Consider the following 11,236-nt stretch of genomic DNA (forward strand, 5'->3'; position numbering starts at 1 on the left):
TAGTGGATGACGGAATTAAGTACAAGGTGCGCTGTGCATTTCGTGAGCAAATATCGGTTGATTCTCTTGCGACTTTTACCTGCGCATGCTGTGCAGAGGCGTGTCCTGTACGCCAGCGTGAATTGGTTACACCTTCTGAACTAGATTGTGATATTCTTCGGCGTCCCGATCGACGTCTCCATGGCAAGGGTGGAAACTTGGATCCATGGTGGCTACGTTCTACATCTTTTCCTTCTGCCACGACACACGTTGATGATGCTTTGGTGGATGTTCTTATTGACGATCATGGCGTGCATCACGACGATGAACATCGCATTACTTTGGCTATATGTGTTTCGTGTCTTTCGTCGTTGCGGAAAGGCAAGCTTCCTTCCACTGCTCTAGCCAATCATCATTATCTTGGCCCTGTTCCAAATGTATTACGGGATCTCACAGTCATTGAAGAGGCCATGATTGCTCGTTGTCGCGCTAAATGCTGGGTGGTTCATTTGAAAGAAGAAAATCAGGGCCTCCAATTGCCATATTCTCAACGGGGATTCAAAGGTCATATTATTATTTATCCTCAGAATCCTTCTGCATTACTAGATGTTCTTCCTTGTACTCTTGATGACGTTTCCACACCAGTTTGTGTGATCTTTGTAGGATCGAAACCACCTTCAGCAGAGTGGTTACGTACCAAGGCCAGACCCTTGATAATCAGGCGTGAGCGTGTGCGTAATGCTTTACAATGGCTTGTGCAACATAATCCTTTGTATGCTGAAGTTGTCATTGATCATACGCTTCTCGACAGTTTACAAGAAGAACAGACATTGCCTGTGCATATTCAACATGTGTTGTCTGATCAATCTGATGATCTTCTCACTTCGAAATATGATGTGCCGTCTTTGGATTCTGAAGGCATGGTTGATCATTGCGATGCTACAGACATTCCTGTGCCATTTTCTAATGTGGTAGTTACAGATGTGGATGCACACGCCCCTGCTAATGAGTTACGAGCTGCTGCGTTATGACACGTGAAACAGCGTGGTGGAGGATACATCGAAGTTCCACATGGTCCTCAGCCTGTCAATGAGTTCTTCAATCCGCAGTTATTTCCAATGATTTATCCGATCTTGTTCCCTTATGGTCTGGGTGGCTTCGAGGATTCGATTCGCACCACAAGGATATCCATGAAAAAGCATGTCAAACACTTATTTTCTCTCACAGACAAACATTTTCAAGAGCATTATTCGTTCTTGTTCACCGTTTTCAATGTACTGCAACGACGAGAAATTCTTTTGCATTCAAGCCTGAAGGTTCGTCGTACGGATTTCTCGTCTGTTGCTCGAAATTTTGCAATGGTGTCTCCTGAAGCAGTCCATGTGGTGTCCGAGCGTGTAGCTCAGGGTGACAATCAAACAGCCTATTCTGATGAAGAGCGCAAGGTTCTCAGTCTTATGCAACAAGTGAAAGTTGTCTCGTCACATGTGCGAGGATCAGCTGCAGCTCGACTCCATATGCGGAATGAGATACGAGGTATGATGATGGCTCATGGTCTGCCTAGTTTCTATATTACCATAAATCCTGCAGATGTTTACAGTCCTGTGGTGAAATTCCTTTCCGGTGTTGATATCGACATTGATAACCTTTTACATGCTGACGTGCCCAATTTTTTTGAGCAATCCATCCAAGTCGCAAGGAATCCGGCTTTGGGAGCGAAGTTTTTCAACATCTATATGAAAGCGTTTATTTCATGTGTGTTAGGCTTTGATCCCTCAGGTTGTGATGTTGAGGGTGGAATATTGGGTTTAGTCAAAGGTTATTATGGGTGCGTTGAAGCGCAGGGTCGTGGCACTTTACATTGTCATATGTTAGTGTGGTTGGAGGGAGCTTTGGATCCGAATGAGATCCATGACCGAGTTATGAAAGACAAAGATACGGATTTTCAACATCGCTTGCTCGCATTCTTGGATGATAGCATATCTAATTCATTGCCTGACGATCCAGATCCTTGTTGTGCGGTTCCCTCTGCATCTCATCATCCATGCTCTGTCATAGGAGTTTCTCAATCTGCTTGGGGCGACAGATATCATATGGCAAGACAAAAGGACTTGTACCATCTTACTCGAGCATGTCAGGTGCATAGGCATTCAGCTACTTGTTTCAAGTACTGGAAAGGACCTCCCCAGCCGAAAGAGTGTAGATTTGGTCTGGACGAAAAGAAATATTGTCCTTCTAGTTCTTTTGATATGGATAGTGGCGAAATCTCTCTTCGATGTTTAGATGGTATGGTGAATAATTTCAACGAAACAATGTTAGAGCTCATTCGATGTAATATGGATATCAAGTTCATTGGATCAGGCGCAAGTGCAAAGGCTATTTTGTACTATATTACAGATTACATCACGAAATCTCAGTTGAAAGCGCATGTCGCATATGCCGCTTTGGATCTTGCAGTCCATAAATTAGGAGAATATCATCCAGAGGATGGAGATTCGACACTTCGTGCCAAGCGCTTGCTTCAAAAATGTGCATATTCGATGATATCTCATCAGGAATTGTCTGGTCCGCAGGTATGCTCCTATCTGTTAGAACTCGAAGATCACTTCACTAGTCATTCGTTCAATAATCTGTATTGGACCTCTTTCGAAAGATATATCGATGCCGAGAGTCCGAGTCCTGAATGCAATGCAAAGTGTGTTGGAGGGAATTCTATCAATGAATTCAGCATGCTTGAAGCCGAACCAAACGATGGTGACAGTAATTCGCAAGACATATGTCATGAAGACGACCAAACTGATCAAGATGCTAATGAAGAAGTACACGAGTTTCCACACGACGATGATGACATCGAGGATGACATTGACGAAGAAGTCGGTGTGTCCGTCAATCATGTAGGAGAATTGAGTGCCAAACCTTCTCAGCTTCTGGATTACAGATTGCGTGGTCCGCAGCTCTGTTTGCTTTCTCTATGGGACTTCATAGCTCAAACAGAGAAGGTGCCACTGTCTAAGAAACATCGTAATGAAGATGATGATGACAATGACAGCCATCCTCTTCATGACAATGAGTCCATTTTTGGGATGGAAGAATTACGACTCTTACTTCATGATCAATCACGCGAACGTCCGTGTGTATCACTCCATGAAGCTCATCCTCAAAAACGATCACATGTCACTCGCATCCGATTGATGCAAAATCGTTTGGTCCCAGTGCCTATTGGTGCTGGAATTCCTCGTCGAGACAGAGCCGCTGTCTATCCGTGCTATTGTAGATTGATGTTAATTTTATTCAAGCCTTGGCGAACTGTGACGGACTTACGAAGAGAAGGCCAATCTTGGGTATCTGCGTTCACAATGTTTTTGAGTGCGTCCGATATTAGTTTGAAGAGTGTGATGGATAACATGCAAATTTTGCATGAGTGCCGGGATAGCCGAGACGATCACTTTGCAGAAAGATTGCGATCTTTGCGGACAAAGTCCAATGTGGATCGTTCTCACACATCTGGGACACGATACAGCGAAGAAGATTGTTATATTCAAGATACAGACGTACTAGAGCATTTGCAAGCAATTGATTCATGTCATTCAGTCCATCGAGCACGTTCGAATGACACTTTGATGAATTGTCTATATCATGCAGAGCGTTCTGGTATGTGGCAGATGGGCTTTTGCCACGCCGTTTCTAATGAAAATAGTGACGAATCTGGCGATGCCACAGAGTGTGTGATGGCGGATGATAGATCATTGGAAGATGCGTGGGAGGCGGAATACAATAACCGTCGAGATGCATGGAAAAACAAGATATCTGTCAGTAATGATCAGACTAGTCCTGTAAATGATTTGAACAACCAGGTGCGAACTGATACAAATGTTATGCACAGTGCCATTCGAGATGGAAATGCATTCAGGAATGCTGAAGAGCAGCAAGATCTCAATGGTGATTGCAGCAACGGCGTTCGAAATCGTCGGAGTGAAACAGATATAGAGGATGACAGCTCGAGTATTGATGGCATGATCCATGAATTTTCTCTCAATCTCGAGCAGGCGCGTGCGTTTCGTATTGTCGCTGAACATAGCATAAATCGTTCACCTGAACAGTTGCGCATGTACATTGGTGGTTGTGGAGGGACGGGAAAGTCGCAAGTTATCAACGTTCTCAAAGAGTTCTTTCGTCGTCGCAATGAAGAGCGGAGATTTCGGCTGACTTCATACACAGGAGTAGCCGCTGAGAAATATCTGTGGCATGACCTTACATTCAGCACTTAGACTTGGACAACGCAGCACGCAAAAGAACGCACGATGCAAAACAAATAGAGATCTAGTCGCTATGTGGGAAGGAGTAGATTATTTATTTGTAGACGAAGTATCTATGATCGGCTGTAATTTCATGCTGCAGATTAGTGAAGCGTTGATAGAAGCCAAAGGAAACACATCACCTTTCGGAGGGCTAAATATCATATTTGCTGGAGATTTCAACCAATTACCTCCTGTTGGACAACCTCGGTTGTATGGGCATATAAACATACATCGAGTAGCTACTAAACAAGGTCAAAATACAATTCTTGGGAAGTTGCTATGGTTATCAGTCACAACTGTAGTCATTCTCACGGAGGTCATGCGTCAGCGAGGAGCAGAGAATGAAACCTTTGTCAGTCTTCTGTCGAGATTACGAGTGGGGAAGTGTACTGAGGATGATTATAACCTGTTGCAGTCTCGTTTGATCTCTAATGTACGTCCGGATTGGAATATACAATGGCGCGATGCTCCAATGATTGTCAGCAACAATGATGTGAAAGATGCTTTCAATACACACGCAGTTTTATCATTTGCCCGACGAACGAACCGTGCTTTACATTGGTACCATTGTACTGATTATCAGGGCGGTAGAGAGATTATCGACGAAGATTTGAAAGCTCACTTGCAGGATTTGCACACTGGAAGTACAAGTCAACGGTTAGGCAAGATTCCTCTTGTCATTGGCATGCCAGTTATCATCTCACACAATTTTGATGTCGATGGTGGTATTGTGAATGGTTGTCAGGGCATTCTTAAAAGCATTCGGTACACTCTTGACTTGCAAGGTAATCGACATGCCATATCATGTGTCGTCCATTCTACTTCGACTACCGACAACGTATTGCCTCATTTACCACCGAATTATGTCGTGGCTTTGCAAGACACTGTAGAAATGGATTTCACACATCCTTATTCACAGAAACGATGTAAGATCACTCGTTCTCAGATACCTGTTTTACCTGCATTTGCAATGACGACCCATAAAGCACAAGGGAAGACCCTCGCCCAGGCTATTGTGGATATCGAAAGTTGTAAAGGCACTGAGGCCCCATATGTCATGCTCTCTCGGGTCACTTCGCTGTCATCCCTTCTAATCCTCCGACCGTTCTCGATCAAAAGGATCCGAAGTCGCCTGTCTGAAGATGCTCGAAAGGAAGAATATCGTCTAAATATTATTCGATGGCAAACCATATTTCGATATGGCTTGCCAGCAGAACAAGATGATGCTCGACGTCGACTTGTATTCCATGTGAAAACTATAGTGTCTGTCAATTCGCAAACCATTCAAACCAACGACCATCTAGAACGTAATCGCCAACTCCACTTACTGCAAGAGCAAGCAAATTCGTGGGAGCCTTCTACTACCGTAATGTATTTCTATTTCTGTTCCGTTCTGACTCTGCTAATTCTTCCCTACGACGGTAATGAATAGCATCGTTCTAGAGAGCATTTGAGATCACCGTCATTGATGCGCCATCATTCATTGACCCGGAATCCTTCATCGACATGTACAGAATATGTATCCAGCATGAAATCTATGCACAAAGGTGTTTTCCAATCTGAAAATGACGTCCAGCATATTCATTTTGTTTCAACAGACGATGAAACTGTTCATATGTCACATAAACGACGCCGATTGCATAATTCAAATTCTTAGTCAACGGGTTAGTAGATAGTTCCTCCGGAACGTCCAAGCGACTGAGATGAATAGGTTTCTACAACGCACGTTACTTGGATCGCTTATGAAGCGTTTCAATGCTGCTGATGCAAATTCATGGTCTGTTAATTCAGCGTGGATATATTTCAAGTACGTGAATGATTGTAAGATTACATGCTGAATAACATGATGATACATACAGTTTATTTTGTGGACGAATCCTACCAGAGGCTCTTACATGTATATGGACGAGCTTGGTATATCTTTGCATCACAACTCAAGCAGACAGCTCGCTGGTGAAGATGTACATTAAATATGTGCGTATGAGACTTGTGAGTTTAGATTCTTTATCCATATTAAGCATGACTTACAATACAATTCAGTCAACAAGTGTGTCACGGAGATTCAGTGATAGTGAAAGGTTGAATGAGATGAGTGTGATGACGAGATTTGGAATCGAAGTCGAGTTAAGGTCCGCTCGTCTCATATCGCAACACGTTCCTCATCAATCATCATTGCTGCCATCAGAAGATGCCGACCCTGACGGTCCCGGTAGTACCGCCAAATATGGCACTTTTACATCCAGAAGCGGTCCTACAACGCGCCGCGCGTCCCCAGTTCCAGGTGTACGAGAGCCAAATAAGGTCAGCAGGGCTGTCAATCTAGTGTAACGCAACCTAACGTTTTCACAGACAACACCACGCGAAGTAGCTGTCGATCCCTCTTGGCGCGAACTCTTTTCTCGTCTATTTCGCATCGCGCTTCATCTCTGGCCTTCCCGTTATCCAAAGCTGCAATTTATCGCAGTACGTATCTCCTTTGCATTTTCATCAACCAAACTGATAGTTCTGCAGTTCACTTGTTTCTTCATCTTTGTTCTAGGACGTGTAGTCAACAGCATTTCTTCTTTTCAGTACTTTCCGCACTCATCACCACATTCGACACACCAGGCGTAGCTCCATTCCCTGCATTTGGTTCAAGCCCATGGCCGTACCTAATCACCTATGTCATGCTCCGTTTCCTTGCTTCCTCAGGCGGTCTCGCAGCTTTCCGCGATGCATTCTGGATTCCACTCATGCAATACAGCGACCGCAGCATGTTGATGCTCTCATTCAACCATGTCCTGGCTCTTTCTCTCAGTTGGCACACGAAACGCAAGATTGGTGAGCTGCTCTGTATTCTTGATAGAGGAAGCGCAATAAACCGCCTTGGCGAGCTTATTGGGTTCACAGTGGTTCCTGCACTCGTGGATATATGTGTTGCGCTCGTTGTGTTTGTCGTCAAGTTCGAACCTGCGTTGGGCGCTGTGGTTGGAGTCGTGATGGGGAGTCATATCTGGGCGAGTGTCGTGCTTACGAGGTATAGGACTAGCATATGGAGACTGATGAATGAGCGGGATGTGGTAAGTGTTTACTGCTATTCGTTCTCTATGGAGAGGGTCCTGATTCTATGCCTGCTCAGAACATGCGTGGGATTCATACGGATTGTCTCCTCAATTACGAGACTGTCAAGTATTTCGGTGGGGAGGAGTATGAGGCGCAGAGATATACGGAGGCTATCGAGGAGTATCAGAGTTTGGAGAAGAGGGTTGTCCGTGAGTGTTTTTGCCTCATCTCATTTTAAAAACCGCGTCTCGCTTCCAAGTTGTTTCTCATTTTCCAACCAAACCTGTGTTTCATTCCAATGGCGAACGCAAATGCTGATTACACATGTAGTATCTCTCAACCTGCTGAACCTCGTGCAAACACTCATCATCACCTCTGGTCTTCTGGTCGGTTCCTTGATCGTCGCGTCGCGCATCACAAGGGGACAGAGTAATACTAGTGATTTTGTGGTGTTCATCACTTATTATGCGCAGGTGGGTACCTTATCTCTTTCGTGTCGTATCAAGCTGACGTCTTCTAGTTACAACCATGCCGATGCCATCCACATCAGCTCTATTTCTCTCTGTCGAACCTCGGCGGCGTATACCGCGTAATCAACCAAAGCCTCATCGATACCGAGAAATTGCTTCACCTTCTCAATGAGCCCACTGAAGTGGTCTCTAGAGGTTTCTCTTTTCTCTCCTATTCTCGTTCGATCATCTTCGATACTCTGGACTTATTCTTATTTCCTATTATATACACTCACCGTTAGACTTTGAGATTGTTCCCAACATTTGGGATTTTAGGAAAAATAGTGACGTAATCTCTGCATTTGCCCTAAAGTGAACATGAAAAAGTTTGATCTTGCCATATGTTCGCTTGCTTCCCACTCATCTGCTACCAGCAAATTTTACGTCTCCAACAGATTGGGGAGCTCGAAGACATTGCGATACGAACCAGAACCCTACCAGAGTCAGGCGTACATCGACGATCATGCGCACTCATTTGGTATCGAGGCCAGATAGGAAACACAGGCCTAACGTTCCAATGATTAATCCTGACTGGTTAGTATTTTCGTCAGAGCCTTGTTTTCTTGAATGGTTTGCAATTGGCTGATGTTGATACAGAATCTGATGAGAATATTGGTTTAGGTCATGGTTCATCGATTACTGGTTGCATGACGGTTTCGGAATCTGATGATCATGTCAAGCGAGAAGGTCTGTGACATGCCTCAAAATAGTCCATGCTGTAGTGTAAGGAAATTCACTCCCTCACGCAATTCATATCACTTGGATTCATTTGTATTCCCAAAAACAAGTCGCAGATGACATTGAATAGACTATTACAAGACAGTGAGAATGATTGAAAAACTACTAGACTTTTCATTATAATTATCAAAGCTCTTCCTAAATAACATCCTCATCGAATTCTGAATTTAATTTCCATCAAAAGTTAGGCGATGTTCTGAGAATGTTGTTGAATAGATTGCCGGCTTCATCCGCTCTAAAAAGAATCCAAACAAATGTGAGATTATTCGGAAACATAGAGAATATCATACTTTATTAATAGTTCAGAAACACGTTTGAGGTCTCTGCGTTGCATGTCCTTGGGTTCAAAAGTAGAAGAAACGGCATGTTTGATGACCAGGATGTTGCTACGAGGGGGCGTCATTGGCAAATATTGATAGCCTTGTGAATTGACTATTGGTCCATTCAAGAGCATGCTTGGGAGATTATTGAAAACCTCGTGATGATCGCGAATGACAGTGTAAGCATATATGCCAGAGATAAATGTTTGGCGAGTGGAACTACCATCGATCATATAATCGACTTCAATCCCATTTTCCCGGACATAGTGTCTCAAATTGAGATCATCAATGGACCTCAAACGAGTTCTTCCTTTGTCTAGGAAGATAGGCACTATGATTGGTCGGTCTGTTGCCTGCGCAAACAATATACCCCACACACTGAATGTTTTCGGCTAACATCGTGACATTAGTTTGAAATGCAGATACCAAATTAGATCCACAAACATTGTTTTGACGAGCTTGTTCAACAACGAGCATGACATCTTCGTTGGACGTTGGAACTCCAGAAGGATTCCCAAATGGCATCGAGTTCTGGATACAGTTTGAATTGTAACATTTCCGAGATAATCGCCAAAAGTAACTTTGGTTATTGAGCATAGCGAAAGGCGAGATTCCGTCCCCCCTAGTGATGCCGCAGTCCGGTTCTGAACTTCGGTTCGGACCTGAACCCTCCCGGACCGGACCGTGGGTTCGGTCCTGGGTTCGAAATAGTATAAGGACCGAACTGATTATTAAGTTCAGCGTTCGGCTGCTGCCTGAATACTGTGAACCCGTTCGAACCCGTTCGAACCCGTCTGAACGTGTTCTCATATTCTTTGCATGATCCACCAATATATCTGCTCTGATCTTCTGGCAACCGGCATGTCGATCGATCTCGGGACAATCAATAGCGGATCGGACTTCGCAGCCAAAACACCCAACATTTCCATTGGCGAGATCTGACTTCCCTGGTAATCTACTCGATGTTCTGGTAAGCCTAATGTTAAACAAATGTTAATCTTTATTCAGACTTCAATGGTCTTTATTTTCAGAACATATTCTCAGGTTTCTCGTTCTGGTACTTCAAGCTTCAACACCAAGTAATTGCATGGCAACAGGATGTTCAAGGTGCGTCATTTTTTTGATCTCTTATCATAAAATTTGGAATAAATGAGCTACTTACTACAGGTTCAATCCACCCTCCTTGCTGCACAAATGTCGTGCGCACTTGGATCTGACGGCCAACTCAAGGATGCTAGTGCCATCGATTGGTACAATGATCCTGACGATGACACGCCCATGCTTCCTCCACCTCCACCTCCTGCATCCAATGGCAAGCTAACTGCCTTTGTGCTCGCTCAGGCCGAGCTGTTAAACCGACAGAAAAAATCCGCGATGCTGGCAACACGACTCCAGCCAAATGAGTGGCTCCAGCACCTCCCCAAGGACAGCCTGCCCCAAGCGAGTGCAACGTGGGTCCCGTCTGGTCCGTCACCATGATGACGATGACGACGAACCTCCTGCACTAGAGGATTGTTCAGATGATGAAGAAGAGGCCGAAGACAATGACGGGGAGGAAGCTTACGAGCGGACCAAGGTATTTGGAGACAAGGACCGTGAGGATCGCAAGCATAAGAAGAAAGAGGAGCGCAGGGGATTTGAAGGTAGTATTTACTCAGGAGAAGGGACGATCAATCGCACACCCAAGAACCCGAAGATGGCTGGTGGTGCGAGATATGCAGGTATGTTTTTACTTTTACTTTGAACGTCACAACACATAACATTGTCAATTCAAGAGCCAATGATGTACCCACCAATCAGTGCTTTTCAAAGGCAGTGTTTCGACTCGCCGCACCCATATCGCTCGAAATGCGAAGTGTCACTTTCCAATATACCGCGACCGCTGCAAAGAACGAGGTATCAAGATGCATGATCGGGCGATACCTCCTAACTGCAAAGCAACCGACGACTTGCAGAAAACGTTAGATGCCTCCCTCACGCCTAAAATTCCTGAATTCACCAAGACCGGTCTAATGGATTACATTGTTGAGCTTATCGTGTCTGAGGACGAGGTGAGTGTTTTTTTTTGTAATCGTGACTTAGGATGTTCATGCCATAGATAGGCATTCCAACTCGTTGACAAGGGACCCTTTCGCCGGCTCCTTCAATACTCCGGCCTTCCCTTTCAGACAGGGATATTCCTCACCACACCAAAACTCGAGATGAAATTCTTGAACGGGCGCAGCTTGCCGTTCAACGTGTCAAGGAGAAACTTAAGCAAGTTGATAGCAAGATTTCGATCACGTTCGACTCATGGACCTCTGAACTGGGGTACCTTTTCTCTCCGTCACCCCGCGCATATATGACTCCC

General features: G+C 44.6%; 7 protein-coding genes across 7 annotated transcripts; 6 read left to right on the top strand and 1 right to left on the bottom strand.

The window, feature by feature from the left end:
- Nucleotides 1–449: 449 nt before the first annotated feature.
- F5891DRAFT_1132049 (uncharacterized protein) lies at nt 450–1,293 on the top strand (the record flags this gene model as incomplete). Its single annotated transcript, XM_041364721.1, has 3 exons — nt 450–962; nt 1,023–1,181; nt 1,207–1,293. 3 exons carry the CDS (start codon nt 450–452, stop codon nt 1,291–1,293), a joined length of 759 nt encoding a protein of 252 aa, XP_041217036.1.
- A 422-nt stretch (nt 1,294–1,715) lies between these two features.
- F5891DRAFT_1218513 (uncharacterized protein) lies at nt 1,716–2,927 on the top strand (the record flags this gene model as incomplete). The annotated part of the gene is made up of 2 exons (XM_041369367.1): nt 1,716–2,674; nt 2,741–2,927. Coding segments are annotated over 2 exons (1,146 nt in total), but the record flags the coding sequence as incomplete, so codon positions are not given.
- A 39-nt stretch (nt 2,928–2,966) lies between these two features.
- Nucleotides 2,967–4,513, top strand: F5891DRAFT_1076488 (uncharacterized protein; the record flags this gene model as incomplete). Its single annotated transcript, XM_041363389.1, is given in 5 exon segments — nt 2,967–3,241; nt 3,281–3,283; nt 3,301–4,217; nt 4,280–4,358; nt 4,418–4,513. Coding segments are annotated over 2 exon segments (898 nt in total), but the record flags the coding sequence as incomplete, so codon positions are not given.
- Nucleotides 4,514–4,923: 410 nt separating this feature from the next.
- Nucleotides 4,924–5,172, top strand: F5891DRAFT_892653 (uncharacterized protein; the record flags this gene model as incomplete). The annotated part of the gene is made up of 1 exon (XM_041373318.1): nt 4,924–5,172. A coding segment is annotated over one exon (249 nt), but the record flags the coding sequence as incomplete, so codon positions are not given.
- A 75-nt stretch (nt 5,173–5,247) lies between these two features.
- F5891DRAFT_897932 (uncharacterized protein) lies at nt 5,248–5,466 on the top strand (the record flags this gene model as incomplete). Its single annotated transcript, XM_041373403.1, has 1 exon — nt 5,248–5,466. A coding segment is annotated over one exon (219 nt), but the record flags the coding sequence as incomplete, so codon positions are not given.
- Nucleotides 5,467–6,907: 1,441 nt separating this feature from the next.
- F5891DRAFT_906690 (ABC transporter type 1, transmembrane domain-containing protein) lies at nt 6,908–7,974 on the top strand (the record flags this gene model as incomplete). Its single annotated transcript, XM_041373555.1, has 4 exons — nt 6,908–7,336; nt 7,396–7,528; nt 7,650–7,792; nt 7,870–7,974. Coding segments are annotated over 4 exons (810 nt in total), but the record flags the coding sequence as incomplete, so codon positions are not given.
- A 769-nt stretch (nt 7,975–8,743) lies between these two features.
- On the bottom strand, nt 8,744–9,411 carry F5891DRAFT_1199454 (uncharacterized protein; the record flags this gene model as incomplete). Its single annotated transcript, XM_041368765.1, has 3 exons — nt 8,744–8,801; nt 8,857–9,278; nt 9,331–9,411. 3 exons carry the CDS (start codon nt 9,409–9,411, stop codon nt 8,744–8,746), a joined length of 561 nt encoding a protein of 186 aa, XP_041217042.1.
- Nucleotides 9,412–11,236: the final 1,825 nt, after the last annotated feature.

Source organism: Suillus fuscotomentosus, assembly GCF_016647785.1.
Source record: "Suillus fuscotomentosus strain FC203 chromosome Unknown F5891scaffold_188, whole genome shotgun sequence".
Lineage (NCBI taxonomy): Eukaryota > Fungi > Basidiomycota > Agaricomycetes > Boletales > Suillaceae > Suillus > Suillus fuscotomentosus.